The sequence below is a fragment of the Silurus meridionalis genome, chromosome 4 (genome assembly GCF_014805685.1).
Source record: "Silurus meridionalis isolate SWU-2019-XX chromosome 4, ASM1480568v1, whole genome shotgun sequence".
NCBI classification, from domain to species: domain Eukaryota; kingdom Metazoa; phylum Chordata; class Actinopteri; order Siluriformes; family Siluridae; genus Silurus; species Silurus meridionalis.
The window spans coordinates 32,731,832-32,751,158 of record NC_060887.1 but is presented as its reverse complement, the minus strand read 5'-3'; the positions used below and the strand labels follow the sequence as shown (position 1 = coordinate 32,751,158).

At 41.2% G+C, this 19,327-nt stretch overlaps 1 protein-coding gene across 2 annotated transcripts in view; it reads right to left on the bottom strand.

The window, feature by feature from the left end:
* The window catches only part of rreb1a (ras responsive element binding protein 1a), a 48,032-nt gene that overhangs the window by 17,514 nt on the left and 11,191 nt on the right, over window positions 1-19,327 (bottom strand). The window contains exons 2-4 of one of the 2 annotated variants that reach the window (XM_046847141.1): window positions 11,514-11,580; window positions 1,300-1,401; window positions 844-1,064 (exon numbers count right to left, since the gene is read on the bottom strand). In XM_046847141.1, the coding sequence (XP_046703097.1) occupies window positions 844-1,064; window positions 1,300-1,399 (321 nt within the window). In that variant the 5' untranslated portion in view covers window positions 1,400-1,401; window positions 11,514-11,580. The remainder of the gene's footprint in view (window positions 1-843; window positions 1,065-1,299; window positions 1,402-11,513; window positions 11,581-19,327) is intronic. The other variant, XM_046847140.1, reaches the window with a different exon arrangement.

The following is a 19,327-nucleotide window of genomic DNA, read 5'->3' as shown; positions in this document are numbered from 1 at the left end:
TTTTAACTACACTGTATGGACAAACGTTTTGGGACACCTGACTTTCCCAGCCATATGTAGAAGATCTCCTGCTATAGAGCTCTGATCTCAACCCTACTATACAATTTTGGGATGAATTGGAAAGAGAGACCTCCTCACCTCACCTTCATCAGTACCTGACTTTAGGAACACTTTTGTGGCTGATGAACACAAATCTCCACAAGCACATTCCAAAATCTAGTGGAACATCTTCCCAGAAGAGTGGAGGGAATAATAAAAGCAAATTGGGACTGAATGGGATGCTCAATAAGCGCATGTAAGGTTTCTGCAAACATTTGGCAATATAGTGTATGTTATGGTTCTTCCACATTCTGTTTAAGCCGAAACCGGATTTGTTGAGTGAAAAATAAAAAGGTCTGAAAACTATGCCAGTTCTGTGAAATAAATATCAGTTGCATCACTCGTTCAAATCTGGTCTTGTTCTGCGCCGCAGGTGACTTCCCATATGTTTACATATAAAATACATGCTGGCCTGAAATGGTTCCTTGGCACCATGGTTACATCCCAAACATCAGATTTTAGTGTTTGACTTGGATTACTTATCTCAGTGCTTACAGAAGCCCACTGTATGGCTGATGTAAGTGGTGCAAGTGTAATCAGCAGAAACATGCTGATAGGCTGGTAAAAGTGAGTTTATAAAGGGGTTTTGCGTGTCGGAACAAGTGAGTATTATCTTACTTAGAGTTCTGTAAGTTTTTTAATCGTTTGTTATAGCTTTCAAAATCACTCCAAACTGTGTTTGGAAGCTGTTCAATGTGTACCCACGTGTGTGTGTGTGTGTGTGTGTGTGTGTGTGAAACGCACCTGACTCTTCCTGGCGTACCGAGTGGCGCTGGGGCTCTTACTGGAAGCCTTGGTTGGAGTTTTGTTAGGAACCTCCACCCCTCCGTTCAACTGAGCTGCTTTCATCACAGTGCTCATCATCGAAGTGATGGACGACAGGTCTGCTCCAACCGCTCCCTCTTTCCCTGCCTCCACTCGAATCTGTGCGTCTGCTACACTCGCTGCAGTCTTTCTCGGACTCTCTGAGTGAAAATCCAAAATAAATTGTTGATACGCTGTTTAACATACAGTAACTGTACAAACACACAATAAACATGTATACATCATGTCACTATCTTATATCATGTGGCTCTTTTTTTTGCCTCGGATTTTTGCTTATAAGTGGCTTCTGTCTACTACATTTTTCTTTATTTTAGTTACGGAAATCTTTTAATATGCCAATTTCTATGAGCGTTCAGTGTGACCGGCATGTTTTACCTGCGTGTTTATCTGTCTCCTCCATCTGCTCGTCCTCCATAGTGGCGATAGCAGAGCTGACCTCTTCCCCCATCTTCTTCTCCTCTGCTGAACTATCCATCACTGCAAAACACAGAGATAAGAGATGTTTAGAAAAGACAGAGAAGAGATGCATGGGCATCTATAGAAGTCATTTAAAGGTTGAACTAAAGCAAAACCCCTTCGTAATATTTGGAAGAGTAAGCAAAGCAAGCTAAGCAGATGCTTGCACTTCTCTGGGGAGGTGATAGCTTAGTGATAATGGCATTGGACTTTGGATCCAAATGTCATAAGTTCAAATCACAGCCACACCACGCTGCTACTCCTAGGCCCCTGAGTATAGCCCTTAACCCCATAGCTGCTAAGTTGTATAAATGAGATAAATGTAAGACACTGGATATGGGCATCTGCCCTAAATGTAAAGGTAATGTTTAATGTTTGAGCTGAAAAAGCAGCATCAGAATTCTGAAAGAGTTGCATGCCTCAAAGGACAGAATGTCCTATTGCCTCAGAGGTGAGACACATCTCACACACACACACACACACACACACACTGACATGGATCTGGCGCTGTGTGTGCTTTATGACTCCAGCACCTGACTACAGAGCATGAGAATGAGACAGCATGTGCATCTGGCTGTCTCATGACATGACAAGCGTGGCAGATTCAAACACTAGCACAAAGGTAATATCACAAGAGATCAAAATCAATCAATCCCTAGTCCATCAAGGGGGTTGGATTTAAAAATAATTTAACCCCACACACCCTCTTCCCATTACAGAAGATGGGTTTTTTTTATTAAGTGCTTAGTACTTTCTTAAGAGGCCACACACAGTCCCTGGTTAACACGTATCACATAGCAGTCGTATATAAGCCAAATCGCAGACTAGCTTTGAGACCATTTGATCTATTGAGAACGGATCCTAGTGCTGGAAAAAAACAGAGGAAATAAAGCGGAGTAATGCGTGCAGATGACAAGACAAAAGAGAAAGAAAAGTCATAGTGAGAAGAGTGAGAGAGAGAAGAGGGGTGAAGTAACAGACTTCTCCCTCAGCTAATTGCTGTTTCCCGTTTACGGCCCCACAGGAAGCTCCTCTCCGGTCCAGGCTACTTCCTCCTCACCAGAGAGTGGAAACAGACGGACAAAGAGATGGAGTACGTGTGTGTGTGTGTGTGTGTGTGTTGGTCAATGCAGATGATGAGAATGCCATCACACCGATGAGCACATCCATCACACTTGAAAGATGGTGCTCGACAGCAACAGGACAAATGTTGGTCAAGTCACATGACTTCTAGCTGATAGATCGGAGTCGTGGTGAGGCCTGTTCGACTCACACGGATGTGCTCATGTGCTGCTGAACTGGGATTAGGAATGGGTAACATGATTAGAACATCATATGATGGATTGATGTGTTTTACAATGTAAAGGATGGCAAACTGCCAGCTAGGAGGGAGAAAAGAACGGTAAAATAATGTGTATAATTGCTACTTTTATTTAATGTCTACCACAAATATAGAGTTGAAATGTCTATTGGTCTCGAATAATTACCTCTGAAATAAATGAATGTCTTTACAGTAGTCAGCAGGTCATTATAGAGCTGTACATTTCTGATTGCCATCTAATGCAATGGCATTTTTCTTTTACCACTAGGAAAACTCAACAAAAATTCCCCTGAACAAGGTGAGGTGCCCTCTCCAATCTACACTACGTTGTTCTTTCTAGAGTGAGCTAGAGGGTGCAATAAAATGCAGATCTTCTCAACATGGATGAAAACAGCATCCACCCTAGATAGCGATACTAGAACTGGAGGGTATTTCTGTCCGAGTATCGTCAGAGAGGAGCAGCTCAGTGTTTCGACAGGTCGGTGGAGGGGATCAGCTCGCTCACCCCACTGTCAGTTTTATGGCCTGCAATACGAACGGCAACAGATGATTGTAGAGGGGGAAGGGGCAGAAAGAAAGTGATGCACCAGATCGAAAGAAAAAGCTGAAAACATGAATTGAAAGGCAATGTGTCTGATTAGGGAAGTGAAGAAACGAGAGGAGACAGACCTGATGTACGTGGTGGAGAGAAATAGTAAAGGATTTCCCAAAATATGAGAGAGAGAGAGAGAGAGAGAGAGAGAGAGAGAGAGAGAGAGAGAGAGAGAGAGAGACTTGTTATTAGATTCTTGCAACTTAGCCAGGAGAAAGTTTGCAAGTGGGGGTGCTACTGTTACTACATCTGTTCCCACCCATCACTCTCACTGAAGCACAACACACACACACACACACACACACACACACACACACACACACATATATATCTCCACTGCTTGTTAAACATCCTTGTAAGAAGAAACCATCTACAGGTGACACAACAAAGGTCATGCACAGAGCAATATGGAGGCGTGCGAATGTGTTTGTGTGTGTATTCATTTGTGTTCAGTAGAAACAGAGGCACATGAGGCTGGAAAAGTCCTTGCATGCTCTGCAACACTCTGTAAAAAGAATGCCCCTTACTCACTACATCACCCTCCCTCCCTCCTCCTTGTACTCTCTCTCTCTCTCACAAGCTGTACTGGCAGAACTACACTCGTGGCACTGCCAAAGCATCACCGACATAACAACTGATGCATGAAGGAATCTATGAAGTGCTCACTTGGATTAGGGTCAGAAAAACTTGTCTCGAACAATTCCCCCAAACCCGGAGTAAGCTCCCTCCACAGGAGTGTACGAAGATCCCGGTGCGGCTGCAGCGTCAGGCGAAAGAATAAAAACCCCCAAAGTGCATTGTTTTCCAACCAACAAATTTCAGCAGTCATCCATTATCATTTCCCAACAGGGTGGGGAGTTGGGCACAAACTCCTCTTCGGTAGTATCTGCCCGTTTCTCGTGTGAAACCGTTTCAAATACTCTGTAGACAACTCCGGAGGCAGAAGTGAAGGAAGTCTGAGGAGGGGGAGGATGAGGTGCGAGACACCCTCACTGAAGGGGCTCTGATGATCAGAGTGTCCTGCTTTTGACGACTCATTTAGGAGATAAGATTCACACGGTGCTCAATCATCCTACATACATAAACCACGCAGACTGCGAATGGGTCAATACAAAGAATCGAAAAAGAGTCATTCCTGAGAAGCATCATGTTAATATGAAGTTTTTCTAAATGTGCCGTTTAATTATCTTCATTACCATCTGCATCGTTCATCAAAAAAACAGGGTTTTTAGATTTTTTTTTTTTTTTAAGTATTTTCTTTTATGGTAGAATATTATAACATGACTGAGAGTAAGTATTATTTTTGACAAAAATATTCTAGTTATAAATTAAGGTACACAATTTATGTAAAAACAAAATTTGGATTAAAAAATAAAATTGTACTTTACTATTACTTTGTAACTTTAATCTACATTTGTGTCCTCGCAACTCATTTTAAGTTGTTAAAAATTGTGTCCATGGGTCATGTATTACTAAACCCTGACCATGATGCAAGCCCGTACGCAGGATGTTCTCTGTTCTCCAGTACTGATACATGTGACTGTGCCACATGCAAAAAAAAAAAAAAAAACACCTGCTTATTTATTAGACTAGCTAGCCTTCATTCCCAATCTAAATTTAACCATAAACACTGGCCAAGGTCCAAAGTCTCAGCTTCACCTCTCATGGAATCAGAATTAGTACAATTCTCATTGCATGCTGGAATTTTTCCTTTTCGTCTCGACAACAGAAGAGCTCAGGGAGAAATATAGATAGGGTGTTTTAGTAGCTATCTTGTCTGAAGTTCCCAGGATTGGAGCTGCCGTGAGCTTCTTCTAAACCTGGCTGATAGACAATGGCTCAAAGCCAAACTGCCAAAAATGACACATGCACTTCAAAGCTAACAGGAGTCAGGATGGTGCTGCTATTATGTGTGTGTATATAGGTGTGTGTGTGTGTGTGTGTGTGTGTGTGTGTGTGTGTGTGTGTATGTATTACCTGCTGAAAGTAGTGCGTTTAAAGAAATGAGGGATAAGGTTTTAGTTTTCCCACTGCAAAATAATTGCAGCTCATTTTGCACCAGTTTAAGAGAGAGCGTTTAATACAGGAGATTTCTGACACGAACCAATGAATGGTGGACTTTAATTAATAGTGTCCCTTATACAAGATCAACCCTCTTCAACACCTGAAAAAATATTTTCCTCACAAATGGTGTGTAAATTCTTTGTACACTTAAAAAAAAAAAAAATACAATTATAAAAAGTCTGTAAGGGTGTTACCACCATTACAAGCTGCAAAAGATGTATTTAAAACATGTATTTATTTTATATTTCAGGACATGTTCTATCCAGTGAGGAACAAAACAGCCCAGTGTGGTTATTCTTGCAACAAACATGGCACCAAGAAACCAGACTATTCTGAGCTTCTGTTTTTTTTTTTCCTCTTCAATGTCTCTGTATGTAGTCACTCGCAGTATGATGCGTATGTGAAACCAACCAACCCTGAACAGTACCCTACTGTTAGTAGCTCTGCCTCCACTTTCTCTGGACACCACCAAAGAGGTTTTTAGCAAAAGTTATCTCTAAATTTGAATAGTGGATTGGGACCACACTGTCTTGTGGTGACTAAAGGCTCAACATGACGGCGAAAAGCTGACAGTGAGACGGAGGAGATGGGAAGATAGAGAGCGAGGGAAAGAGAGAAAGAGATGTGTAGGTTGGGAGTAGGGGTGAGAGGCCTGCGGGGCCACAGATCCGGTGACCATATGTTGGCTATTTATTACAGCCTCCTGTGTGTCTGTCCTGACACCGCTCTTCTCAAAAAGACCCAGGGTAAAAGACCGAGAGGTGGTGGAGGGGAGGATGGATACAACCCCATATAACAGTGTTGTGTATCAGTAACACAAAGCAGAAGAGTGTGAGGAGATGGAGGAAGGAAGCAGCCCTCACCCTCCCTCCCTCCCTCCCTCTCGCCCTCCCTGCTTCTCGCTCTCATACACTATGAGAGAAAAAAAAGTTGGCCACAACAATTCCCCAAAAATCTGCAAAAGACACAGTTTACGTTTTACCACAATATGGGAATCTGTGTGATTGTTAGTATGTGCATGTGTGTATAAAAGTGTGTGCATGTTTAAGGTCCTATGAGAACTCTGGAGTCATCCATGTCTGCTGTTGCTGTTCTTTCGCCTCAACTGAGTCACGGTGAGCTACTGAGGCCCGCACACGCCTGCATCCTGCCTCAACATGCCAACAGTCTCCCTCTCTCCGTCTCACACACACACGCAAAGTGCTGAGGAAATTAGTCCAAACTTTGAGTTAACTTGCTTCGCACTCAAAGTAGTTTAGCCAAAACAATGCGTCCATTATAATATCAACAACAGAAGGAAAATTCATTTTAAGTAGCAGTGAACTGAAAAAGTGACTTTTAAATGGATAACATGTCTTGGACACTTCTCGGATTAAAGAGGTTACACATGAACTCGGTTCAAAGACATCGAAGATGTGGAATTTTTTTTCCTCCATTTGGAGGAGAGGAGAAAAATGCTGCTTAATCTTAATCTTGCACAGATGCCAAATGAAAAATAAAAAAAGTAATAATATAAAGCCTGAGCATGCCAGCAAGAGCAATGCTACAGTTTAATGAATGGAAGTAATTAGGGGGTGAAACTGTGTTGGGGAATTTTTTTTTTTTTTTAATGGAGTAGAAAAAAGGAACCCTGAGGGAAAAAGCTTTAACATCAAATTAGCTAATGCTACTGTGAATAACAGTGTGGGTGGAAAAAAGTCGAAAGTCGAGCTTTTGAATTCACTGGTTGAATTTATTGCACTATACTAGAAGACTTGACTGTTCAATATGGTTTTTTTTTTTTTTGGGGGGGGGGGAATCATTGTTGTGTTAATTGTTATTTTTGCTGCCTTCTTGTCCAAGTCTCTCTTGTAAAAGAGATTTTTATCCTGGTAAAATAACGTTTACTAACACTACCTAACTAACTGGTGTTGCTGACATCAATGAATTTACCACAATATTATTAGTATTATAATATAATACTACTCTCACTCAGTGATCCTATCAGACTCACTCAAACTCCACCGACCAAGAACTCGTTTTTAACGCTGATAAGTGTAAAGGGGAGTCACTTCACCGTCACACACTCGCCTTACTGTTGTCTCCATCTACACTCCTCCATTCCTATATTCCCTCTCTCACACACTCCCTTGTTCTCGCTCGGCCTCTCTCTCACTCACACAAGGCAAAGATCAGCGTATCAATGCAGAGGCATGTTTGCAGAGGCAGAAGCCAGAAGGGTTGATCTGAGGCCAGACTAGGACAAAGTGATAGGGGGAAAAAAAAAACATCATGCTCTTCCTACACCTCTTTCTCACTCTCCGTGATTTGTCCACACAAGGTCTTCAAGAGCTGCTTTAAAAAGCTGACAATAAATACAACTGATTTACATTCACACTATTTTTCCTCCAGGAATAAACCTATATGACTTATAGTGCTCCAACACAATGAGGCTTTGAGGAAGAGGATCTGGATGGACTTGTTTGTCCTAGAGATCTGTGCAATGCAGTAAAACACCAGCCCACATTGGTTACATCAGTGCACATTGATGCTAATTAGAATTAGTTAAATTAAGGAGAATTGTTTTATTATCTATAACAAAGTGCAAATAATTACTGCTAATAATAATAATAAAAAACTGACGTTTGTGGATGCCGACCATTAAATTGTGCTTTTCAAACACATTTGGTCCTCATTCGCTGTAATAATATTCTTCCGAAAAGATGTTCCACTAGATGCTGGGGTGTGCTTGTAGAGAATTGCATTCAGTCACAATCCCATGTAAACAATGTGTTCCTGGAGCACATTTACTTTGTGCACAGGGACATTGTCTTGTTGGAACCGGTTTCGTTCTCCTAATTCAAGTGAGCAAAAAAAAATGATCGTACCACATTCAAAGGCATCCTACACAATAATGTATCTCCAACTTTGTAGTAACAGTTTGGGGAATAACCACATATGGCTGGAAAACTCGTGTGTCCAAATACTTTTGTCCATAAATGGTACGTGTCGTTAAGTTTAAACTCATCCTGCTACTCAGAAACGCTCCAACGAAACAGAGCGGTTTAAACCGGATCTTTTTTAAGACTCGATGGAAATATGGCAACGGCAATAAGGCACATTTGTCTCAGTTTGCTGCTTGAAGAACGATTTAACAAATCGTGAGTACAAAATATGAAGCTTACCACCCATAATCACTGCATGCTTGGCTCACATCCTGTGTTTTCGGATTGGTTTAGTGTTGAATCGCTTTCTCACTAAAAATGAGTAAGATTTCCTTGCGTGAGATAGGTGGTCTCAATCCGGTTATTTGGCTGCACCAGGATGCATTCTCACCTGGCCAAATAAACTGCAGGAGGAAGGAAAACCTAGCAGGGTTCAGCTGAGACTGACTAAATACTGCATGAATAAAAAGCTCCTTGAATCTTTTGCGTTGAATAAAATCAGACTGAATGTTTCAAGTAAGATCACTTTATATTAGTGAGCTAGAATCATGCCATTTTAAGAAACCCTGAACCCTTTTTTGTCATGCTTTAGTTCCTGTTTCTTATATAAATTCAATACTGAAGCCAATAAGCACAATTAATTAAATCCAAATGCCAACTTTTAAACACATTTTAACTGTATTTATCATGAAGGTTTGGTACTCTGAACACAGAACATTTACACACATGCCAATGTACAAGTGTGACTTTGTGCACGAGTTAACTGATTATGTTTCTCATCTGAAACTTATTATGTTATACTGATGTCAGCCGCTTCATTCTGTGGGAAAATGCAGTCACGTTAATGCTTCCTGTCTACGTCTGGTTCAAACTGTCCACAGAGCAGAAGAGAAACAACTGTTTAAGCATACATGGCTATCTAAGTACACACACACACACACACACACACACACACACACACACACACACACACACACACACACACAGGCTACTGTTTAACTCATCTAACGCTGTTGAGATAGCATTGTCCTTCTCTCCACTCCTTTCGTTTCAAGCTGAGAGAGAATGAAGGGTGTGTCTGTGTGCTCCAACCAAAGAGCAGAGAAACTCGGCAACCATGTGCAGCTCCGTCTCCAGCAGAGAGCAGGGTTTCCACATCTCTACCATCTCTAACAGTGACACGGCGCAGTCATTGTGGAAAACCAGGCTAATCCTCTCATATTCTTTATGGTTTCATTAAGACTGCTGGCATGTTTCCTCTTTACAACCCCCATGTGAGGAAGGCATTGTTTTCCCACTGAAGCTCATTTCAACTTCTCCTTTTGCACCGCTTCGACACCAGTCAGCTGATCTAACGTTACAATATTGATGAGAGAGTAAAGTTTTCTTTGCTGAAGTCTGGTATATCAAGTCTTCTTTCCTGTGATGTACTGAAATCATTCTCATTGCTGGATTAGGAAGCTGCCACAAAGATGAGATGGACTTTAGAAGGAACACTGACAAGTCTAATACACACAACACTGCAGCCGCACCTATTAACAAATACAAAACAAAGTCTGAAGATATTGTAGACCAACCATGCACCCACTGATATACGGGTAGTCTTTTTGTCTCTGAGCATTTTAATGAGGCCACATTGTCTGGGATCTCCATGCTCCATCTCTACATTTTTGCCTACAGCCACTCAAACAGGTTCTCACTGGCTGTCAGCATGCCATGGTGCAGACGCCTCAGGGGCAGCACAGAGCCACAACATCTACACTACATCTCAACAACAGCACTGCATCTAGAGTATCATTATCTGCCTGCACCAGGACCGCAAACCATATTGCCTCATCGATCATCTATCACTCTGGCACAAAGACAGTGCAAACAAATGTTTAACCTTTAAACACATCTACAAGGAGGACAAAGGTGCCTTCATGCACGTAGATGACCTTGGGTTACACCCCCTTGAGTTTGGTCAAGGGAATGCATCGGACACTAAAAAGTATTCTAAGTTAGATGGAGCATTTAGTGCGTTTTGTCAATAAACAAAGGACCTTTTAAAGAAGAAATCAGACCCTTGTCTATCAACACACACAACATTTTACTCGAAAGTGATTCAGCAAGGGACTCAAGATCTCGTCATGTGAGAAAAATCTACACATAAAGGTGCAGAGAGCTTAGAATTGTGCAACTACCTGAGCTCATGGCCAGAAACGTTTATTAAAAAATATTAAATGCCCCGTGTCCTACGGGCAGAGCTGCGGCTGAGAATACAACACTGATCATCTTACAAAATTGTGTTTTTGATCAATTTAATTGTCGGTGTTGCAACAGAATGAAATTTATTAATATATCATTTCAATTTTTTTCCCCTCTATTTTCAATTAAATTCGCAGCTGAGTATCATCTGATAACAGATACTGAACTCATACAGACATCCATTCAGTTATTGAGCCTCTGCCTGTCAAGTTTCTGCTGCTGAGCTATGTGAAACATCAGAGCCTTCATGTTAACACCACACCCATTCACAACATAAAATCTATCTATGGGTTGGACTATATTATTCATCCTGCTCCATCTTCATCCTCACAAGCACTCCGAAAACGATTGCTACGGATTTTAAAATTGATGTTTTTTAGGCCTCTAAAAATGAAACCTGAAGTGAATACAATTTCATATGATGTCGTTGTATGAATTAAGTATATATTTGAACCTTCATTGTGCCTGTGGCACTTTACATAACTTTTGCATCAGCAGAATGCAGAATCGTTTGGTTACGGTGAGAATGTCAGTATCACAGCAGATCCTCAGAAATGCACACGAGTTTCATTCAGAACATGAAATAACACTTTCGAACAGTGCAGCCTAAAAGAAGTGAGCGCATGCTCTCTGACTCGAGGAATGAGCACGAGCGTGACAGAGCGCGTGCACAGTGCAGTCTCTCTGCGTGCAAAAGAGGGCAGCAAGCAGAGACGTAAAGGCATGAAATGAAAGAGACATGTCACTGGCCCAAAAATAAATAAATAAATAAAATCAGGGCTGGCAATGTAACAAGGAATGGTGTAAAAAAGATCAAATACAACAGCACTATGGAGCAAGGTTTCAGACGACATTCTGCATGCTTGCCCAGAAAGCAAAGTTCGGTAATGGCTCGTCCATGCTGTTTTTTTTTTTCCTGAACTTGATGATGTGCTGAGGCTATGTGAGGTTGAGGAGGCACGGCCTGAAATTGAGGGATATTTACCAGTCCTCGAATGAGGCTGTGGAGAGGGACCACCGTGCACCTCGAGCGTCAGCGCCCACGGCTCACACTGCAGGAAGACCACAGACAGGGTTTAATATACACTCACACACACTGCTTGGAGGACTTCACATGCAAACTCCTTCCTCAATTAAAGAAGCATTTATTACACAACACCTGCTTGTTTAAATGTGACAAGTGAAGAAATGGGGATACAGTACAGAGGCTCAAAAGCAAAACTACATTTCCACCTCCTGCCACCATCTTACTTAGTGATATATGATATATGTTTTAGAGCTGAGCCTGAGTACTGTAATACTCACAAGAGCATTATACACAAGTTTCTTTGATTGATGTCTGGCACCAAGTAACAATAAAAATCATTCAACAACCAACTTTATGATTGGTTACTAGATCTGTCATGAATCCAGAGTTCTGCCATTAATGCCAATATGAAGTGTACGCCAAAATTATATAATTATTAAATATATCCCACTACAGCTGAACACCAAAAAGAGTTTGTTCAAAGCAAAACTTCCTACTTTTCATCAATACAAAGCTTTTAATACAATAAATAATCACAGAAATACATCATTCAAAAATGTCATAAATCAGCCTAAAACAATGCACAGTATATTGGTATCAGAGTATAGGTTTATAGCTCTATGGCAGGCCACTCAAAATATTCCACTCTAAACTCATAAAGCATATCTTCATGAAGCCCACTTTGTGCACATGGGCATTGTCATGCTACCGCATCCTATGCCTCCATCTTTGTGCTGAAAGTTTGGGGCAGAACCACATATATCTGGAAAAAAGTCAAGTGTCCCATTACTTTTTTCCCCATATAATGTATGTGTCCACCAGTTCTCCATTTAAGACTTCTTTCTTCTTACTTTGTCTTTAAAGTCTTGTGTTCAGTTTCGGTTCCTGTCTGTGTGTTCATGCAAATGTGTGTAGAAAAGAGCCTGAGATACAGATGGGCAGAGAAGAGGAGGAGGAGGACAGATTTACAGGGCCACTAACAGCTTATCGTCTTTGTGAAGAAGCTTTTGAAAAGACGGAAGAGAGAACTTTGAAGGAGAGAAGAAGAGAGAAGATGCGTGACGTTTCGGACCCAATTTTGATGACTGAACTGTGAAGAATAGACACTGATGTAAAAACTTGGCAGTGATTTGGATGGAAAGGAAAAATAATATGTGGGCAAAGAAGAGAAGCAGATAGATAAGGGGGATAAAAGAGGCAGAGAAGGATGGAGGGAAGGAGGGTGGCAGGGAGAGAGAGAGAGAGACAGAGACAGAGACAGAGAGAGAGACAGGGCAGTGATTATCAGATTAGTGGCTGGTAAGACTGCCTAATTGAGACACACAGAGGTAGTTATAATGGCTGGGTGGAAGAGACATTTTAGGTTGCTGAGGACTTGAGCCATGCCAGAGTGTGTATGCACAAATCTCACACCCAGTCTCTCCATCATCTCCAGCCTTAACCAGCCTCAGCAGCTAAAAACCAGCAGCGTGTGAAGCTATGAATCAGAGGACGCTGGGTAACAAGCAAGCAAACCATGCAGCTGTGAATAGGCCTGCCGATGCAATGACCGTGATGTAAAACTCAGCTGTACTCAGTACTAATTTCTGAATAATAGTGCTTATATTGTATTCACATTTACCTACAATATAAAAATAAAGGCAGGGGCATTCTTCCAACAAAATGACTGCACATCATCAGGCTTCCCACCAGTCGTGCACTATTTAATTACAATCCATTGTGGTTTAAAACAGAGCCTTAGGCGGTGGTCCGGCATCAACAGCAGCAGCGTATGCTATTTATTCTGACACTATTCATAGACAAATGGCTGTGTCCATACCTGGTGCTCCTTTAATTATTTGCCCTTTATTTAAAATAATTACCTGATGCAAGCAGACACAATGAACTGCATTTTCTTTCTTCCTGCACACCTTTTGAACGTACTCTTAAATTTGACATAACATCTGGATATGATAGCGGAGTTCCTTAAAGTCCACAATTGTAGTCCAGGTGTGCTGGGAAATGGGGGAGAGCACACAGCAGCAGGTCTCTGGTCAACATTACTGCTGTATTGGACAGTCTTTTCTTTTTTTTTTTGGCAGTTCTGACCCCGTTCACACTGGGCATTAATATGCTGGGTGAGCAGGTCACTAGTGATCAGCTCTAAACACAAGTGTAAAGCTGGCCGAATGCATTGCAAACACATGCTGTGATCCAATCGCAGAAAACCACATTCAAAAATGGTCTGAGGCGCATCACATTTATAATACGGAAAATGCATCGATTGATGCGTTGAAATAATTAATTAATTCTAATCGGAGACACAGCAATGATATTATTAGTGTCTGTGTGTGAGGTGGAAATTACTGATTGACACTGAACATTACTTTGTGTGAGTGTGTGAGAGTGAATGAGAGTGAAGGGGGAGAGAGAGAGAGAAAGTAAAGAATGCTGCTGTGCTGTTTCTGTGCAGGATGACAGGCACGGACAAGTGCAGGAACCGACGGCTTTGAGAGCAGTTGGCTCAGCGAGATATCACCATTTCTCCACCTGCCCATATCTTCAGCCTCACACTGTGCGCTAACCCCAAACACACACGCAGGAAAAGAGAGACCGGTGGACGTACACTGAGCACTCAATGCGGATGAAAAAAGCAGATGTAGAAGCTGAAAAGTAAAAAGCTGAATGTGTTTGTGGATGTAGGAGTGTAAAGCAGCACACCAGAGCAAAGTTGATGCATAAATCTGGATTGACTAGAAAGTCCGGTTTCCTCCTCTCTAGTGCGACTGAGCGACGTCAATACCTCCCTCCTGAACTCGCTCGCTTTTTCACTTTGTGTTAGTTCCACAGAAGGGACAATGTGAAGCAGAGAGAGAGGGGAGGATCATCCTTATCAAGGCAGACCGTACACACTGGCACACTTACACTTGCTCACACACATACCAAGACTTATTCAGATACCGTTTACTCAAATGTTACAGGGCCAAAATACTTGTCTTTTCTTCTCAGCTTTAAAAAAAAATTTTTGCTGCGCTGCCTCAGAAAAAAAAAAAAAAGAAAACTGATTTGGCACTGAGAAATCACCAGTTTTTTTTTTTTTATTACTTCAGAATATTTTGACAGAGTAGAACACAACGCTACCAGAGCATGTTTTATTCATTTTAGGAAACATTTATGTGTACATGTATCTGTGTCCTTGACTGCACATGGTAACCTAAACATCACTAAAATCAACTAGGTTAACAAACTGAATGGAACTGACAAGAAGAACACAGAAGTAAGTAGCATCAGGTCTTCCTGTTTGCGCAGTTACCACCACCATCATTGCTAAATCTGATCTGGTCGTTTTTACCACCAGGTGCGGAGGTAATAAATGCATAGGATTTAATCTCAATTTGAATTAAAACGCCAAAATAATTTCATGCTTTTGTTTGTTAGTATTTTTGCCTTTGATATTTTATTTCATATGACTTTCCGTTTCTAGTCACACACATGGCAAACAATCCGAAAGAAATGAAATATGAGGAAAAATATAAAAACAGACTCGCTGGAACATTTGATTCTATCAGCAGCCAGTGTTTGTGAGCAGAGCAGAAAAGCACTTTACCCCCTGCAGCAAGAGTCTCACTGCCAATCCCTCATTATGTTCTCTTTTAAGAACCATGAGGTTCCTCTGTGCGTTTAGCTTCCAGTTCATTCTTCCAGACATTCATCCAAACCTCAGCCAAAGGAATTTTCAAGGAAATTAAATTTCAACTGGTCAATAAATGGTAGTGCATTCGGTTTTTCGCAAGAAAATTGAAACGGACGTAAAATAAGCAACGGTAAGAGCAGCGCTGCTACTGCAGTCATGCCTGCAGATGAACAGGAATGGTGTGGAGACAAGGCCTGACTTGTAGAGATGTTCGTGGGCCTCTCTGAAATTTTTTTGCCATTACTGCTAATGTTTCACCAAGGACGTACTCGTATGGAAATCCCACACCAGCAGGGATGGGCTTAAAGTGTTGTCAGCTCCACACGATATTCTCGGTCACTAACACTATAGCTATCTAACCAGACAAGACAGTGCTTAATAGTAAAAAAAAAAAAAACTAATGATGAAACTCCTGAGTGCGAAACTACGGAGATTCATTCATGGCCAGCGCAGGGTGTAGCATTTTACTAAAATGTTATTCGCATGTGGCTCACAGCAGCGTTAAATCTAGAATAGCTTCAAAATGTAAAAATAGCAACATCAAATGACAAACCACAAGACCACAAAACCTCTCTCAAACATCTTTGGGGCAAGGGTTGGTAGCTAGCAGTAAATATATTCAGCTAGCAAGTTGCATCTTAAAGTTCATGTAAAATGCTAAATATAAACTCGCGTCAGGACGTATTTTCTTTACTTTAACATCATGCAGGCTTGACATACAGCTGATGAGGTGTGTTTTAGTTGCTGGCACAGCAGCTCTTGGCTCTGGAATTAAACATGGCTGTAAACTGACGGTCCTTGGCAACAGGTGCCAGCAACGGGCACTTTCCCCCCCCCTCCCTCAAACCAGTACATCTTTATTTGGGCCTGAATAGTGTGTACGCTGCCCAGGCTTGGCTGCGCTCGCAGTGGAGCACCGATGCAGAGGTTGTCTGGTCATATGAGCCTGCCTACGGCAAGAAGACGGGCTCAAATTCAACCTCATCTCCATGTCCATGCAAATGCACAGAAACGTTGCACGAAGAAGAGCAGCTACAAACTGACAGTAGGTCAGATGAACACAACATGATTTGGAAGGCATGCTAGTACTAGCGCATACACACACATATATATACACGGTGTGAGTTACAAAGCAGGAGTACAGATGTAGACTGTGCGCTGACAGATTGGTGCGCCACTGACAGCTGCCCTGGAAAAAAGCGTACACTGTCCACCAAACGCTACAGATGGTACAAGTGTGTGTGTATGCGCAAGTGTTTGCAGGCAGGCTTGCTCACAGACCATCTCTATCCTTCCAATACATAAAAACACTGCAGCCATTCGTAGACTGATGCTCAGTTCTCTTTAAGCAATAAATCCTAAATGAATAAGGTCACATTGATGTCAGGCTACAAGGCCTCCCAGTCAGCTCAGACACAAACAGACAGGGAGCAGGAATAGATCTCCTTGAGGTGCTAACGACCTGGGAAACACAAAGCAAGCCCCTAATCCCCCCCACCTCCATTTCACCTACACTCTTCCGATTACTTTGTTTTGCAGACATGTTCGTACAGGAAACTCAAATGTCTGACATTCTCGAATTAGGAGAGTAGTGCCTTTTCGAGAGCATGGACATTAAGTGGCCATTTCTCATGATGCATCAAATAGAATGGTTAAAAACCATGTGTGCAAATGTGTTTAATATATTTTAATACTCTTGTGGTTAAGTCAAGATGAACTTGGTCCATGAATGAAATCAGACTCCTGGTTAGAAGTCACATGGGAATCCCTCCCACCTCCTCCTCTCATTTTTTCTCCTCCCTCCCTTGCCTTGTTCCCTTCTTCCCTCAGCTGTATTTATGACGGTGAGGAAGCTTCAGGCCTCAGCGCTCTTCTCTGACAGTTGTCCATCTGCAACAAATGGTGCATTCACTGAAAGGCAGCAGTGACGGCTCCACTACATAAATCAGTCTTTTAGGACAGCTCAGTTTATGCGCACTAAACAACTTTCTAGTTAACAACAATATATACTAATACTTCGTGACTCTTAAAGTGAGATCCGGTGGCCCCAGGAGATTTTTTTTATTGGTTAATTTTACGGTGGTGGAAATCAGAACATACAATGATCCAAGATATTGCATTCAGTAATATGTATTTGCAGATATTAACCTGTTTAAAGTTTAAAACAAAATAAATGATCAATATCTACTAAATAATACCGATTTGAATTTAACCTTGATAGTTTTTGTACGTTGTCTGTGGGATGTTCAGGAGGGAAATCATTTTGACTGATTTATACAGCATTAAAGGCTAATATTTCCATATATCTGTACTACAAAAGTTCTATTTTTAGGTTTTTAATTATTAAAAATAAAATAAAAACTATTTAAGAAACCATGTATGAGATACAGAATGTTTTTCTTTTCTAAAAGCAAAACTACAGTAATATTAACAGCTTATAAACCATTGCCTTAAATTTTATACATTTGTTTAATTCCCGGTTGTTCCTCTGTAGCAGGAGTTATCTCAAAGCTGCCTCTTCGTTTGAGCATATTCTTAAAGAAATCAACTCACTGATGCATTATACAGTGAACAAAATGTCTTGTATTTGAGCTGGAATTGAGCTGACATAGCTAGCCAGTAGGAAATTATTATAAATGTTGGAATTCTGTAGTATGAGCAGTTGTTTAATATATAAATTAGGCACTATACCTCAAACTTTCTTATAACATTGATATGATTTATAATAAGGCATTCAAATTGACTTTTAGGATAAATACAATCTGCCTCAACTGTGTCTAATATTAAACTGTGAATCTTGATCCAACAGCATGTCCTTGGAACTAGTAACTAAAGCATTATCATCGTGTTCATGTTGATGATACTTGTTCTACTTGTTCTCTGGTGGAAAACGGATGAAGCCATAACACAGAGATGATGTAACTTTGAAGCTAAAGCTTTGCTTCTGTGCTGGTTAAAAAAAAATGAATAGGGACATAAGTACTATGATCAGCAAAAGGCATGATGTCAGTGTTCACTCCTATAAAGAATAACCAGCATTAACTAGACAAATAGAGTGAAACTGAATTTATACAGATTGATGGTAAGGAAAAAAAAAGTGTGACTGGTGACTAAATGAGTGTGAATACTACATTCCCACTCTAAATGGCATTGAGAAGCCAGGCCATTTGCTGATGCATTTTTATACTTCAGGTGCTGATTTCAGAGCTTTCAGAGAAAAAAACAGAGATGTAATGGTCCAAGATTAGCTCTGGTTAAGTCATACTGAACTTGAGCTCACAGCTGTGTCTCTGTCATTATGTCTCTGGAAACTAAAGGACTAAAGATGCTTAGGATAATCTCTTTTTGAAGCAAGGTTAAGGCGTGGCTGCTGTGTTCGTGAGGTAAAACCCAAAAGCCTCCCTACACCTGAAAAGAAAACGATGGAGGGAGGGATCGGGTGCTCGCAGGGCTTTTCAGGCCCGTTAAGCTGACAAGCCATTACACGCCAACGTGAACAGATCCCCAATATGCCCTCAACACACAACGTGCTCCCTGAACTGCAGATCTCAGACATTCAATAGATTCAAAAAGTCTCTCAAAGAAAATAACTATGCTCACTATCCGAGCCGAAACATCAATGATAGTCAGGGAAATCCAGCTATCCCTTAAGTTTTGTGGAGAATCCATAAAAAAACTGGATACGTTATACTTAGTGATGCTACAGCTAAGCAAATAGCTGTATCTCCCAACATCTTATTAAAACAAACACAAAGTAGTAGTTGTCAAGAATCTCCTGTAATAACACTCTGGGTATAGACTGGCTGACTGGGTGTTCTGCTTTCAAAATATTTTCTCTATTTTTTAAACAAAAAAGCTCTTTTACAAGAAACAAGTTCTACTGTAACGGAAATCAGGCTGGGTTTCCCACACCAAACTTTTCAAGATTTTTCATGGTTTAATGTGAAAAATCCTAACCCTCGATGGTGCTTCGAGTATGGATGCCCAGACTACTTGTAGTAGTGGAGTAAGTTGTAGAGTTGGGCTGCTGGGCGTCTGTGGGTTCCACCTTGTCTGTTTGGGAAGCGAGACGGAGGAAAACCGCTGGAGGGGGGGTTAA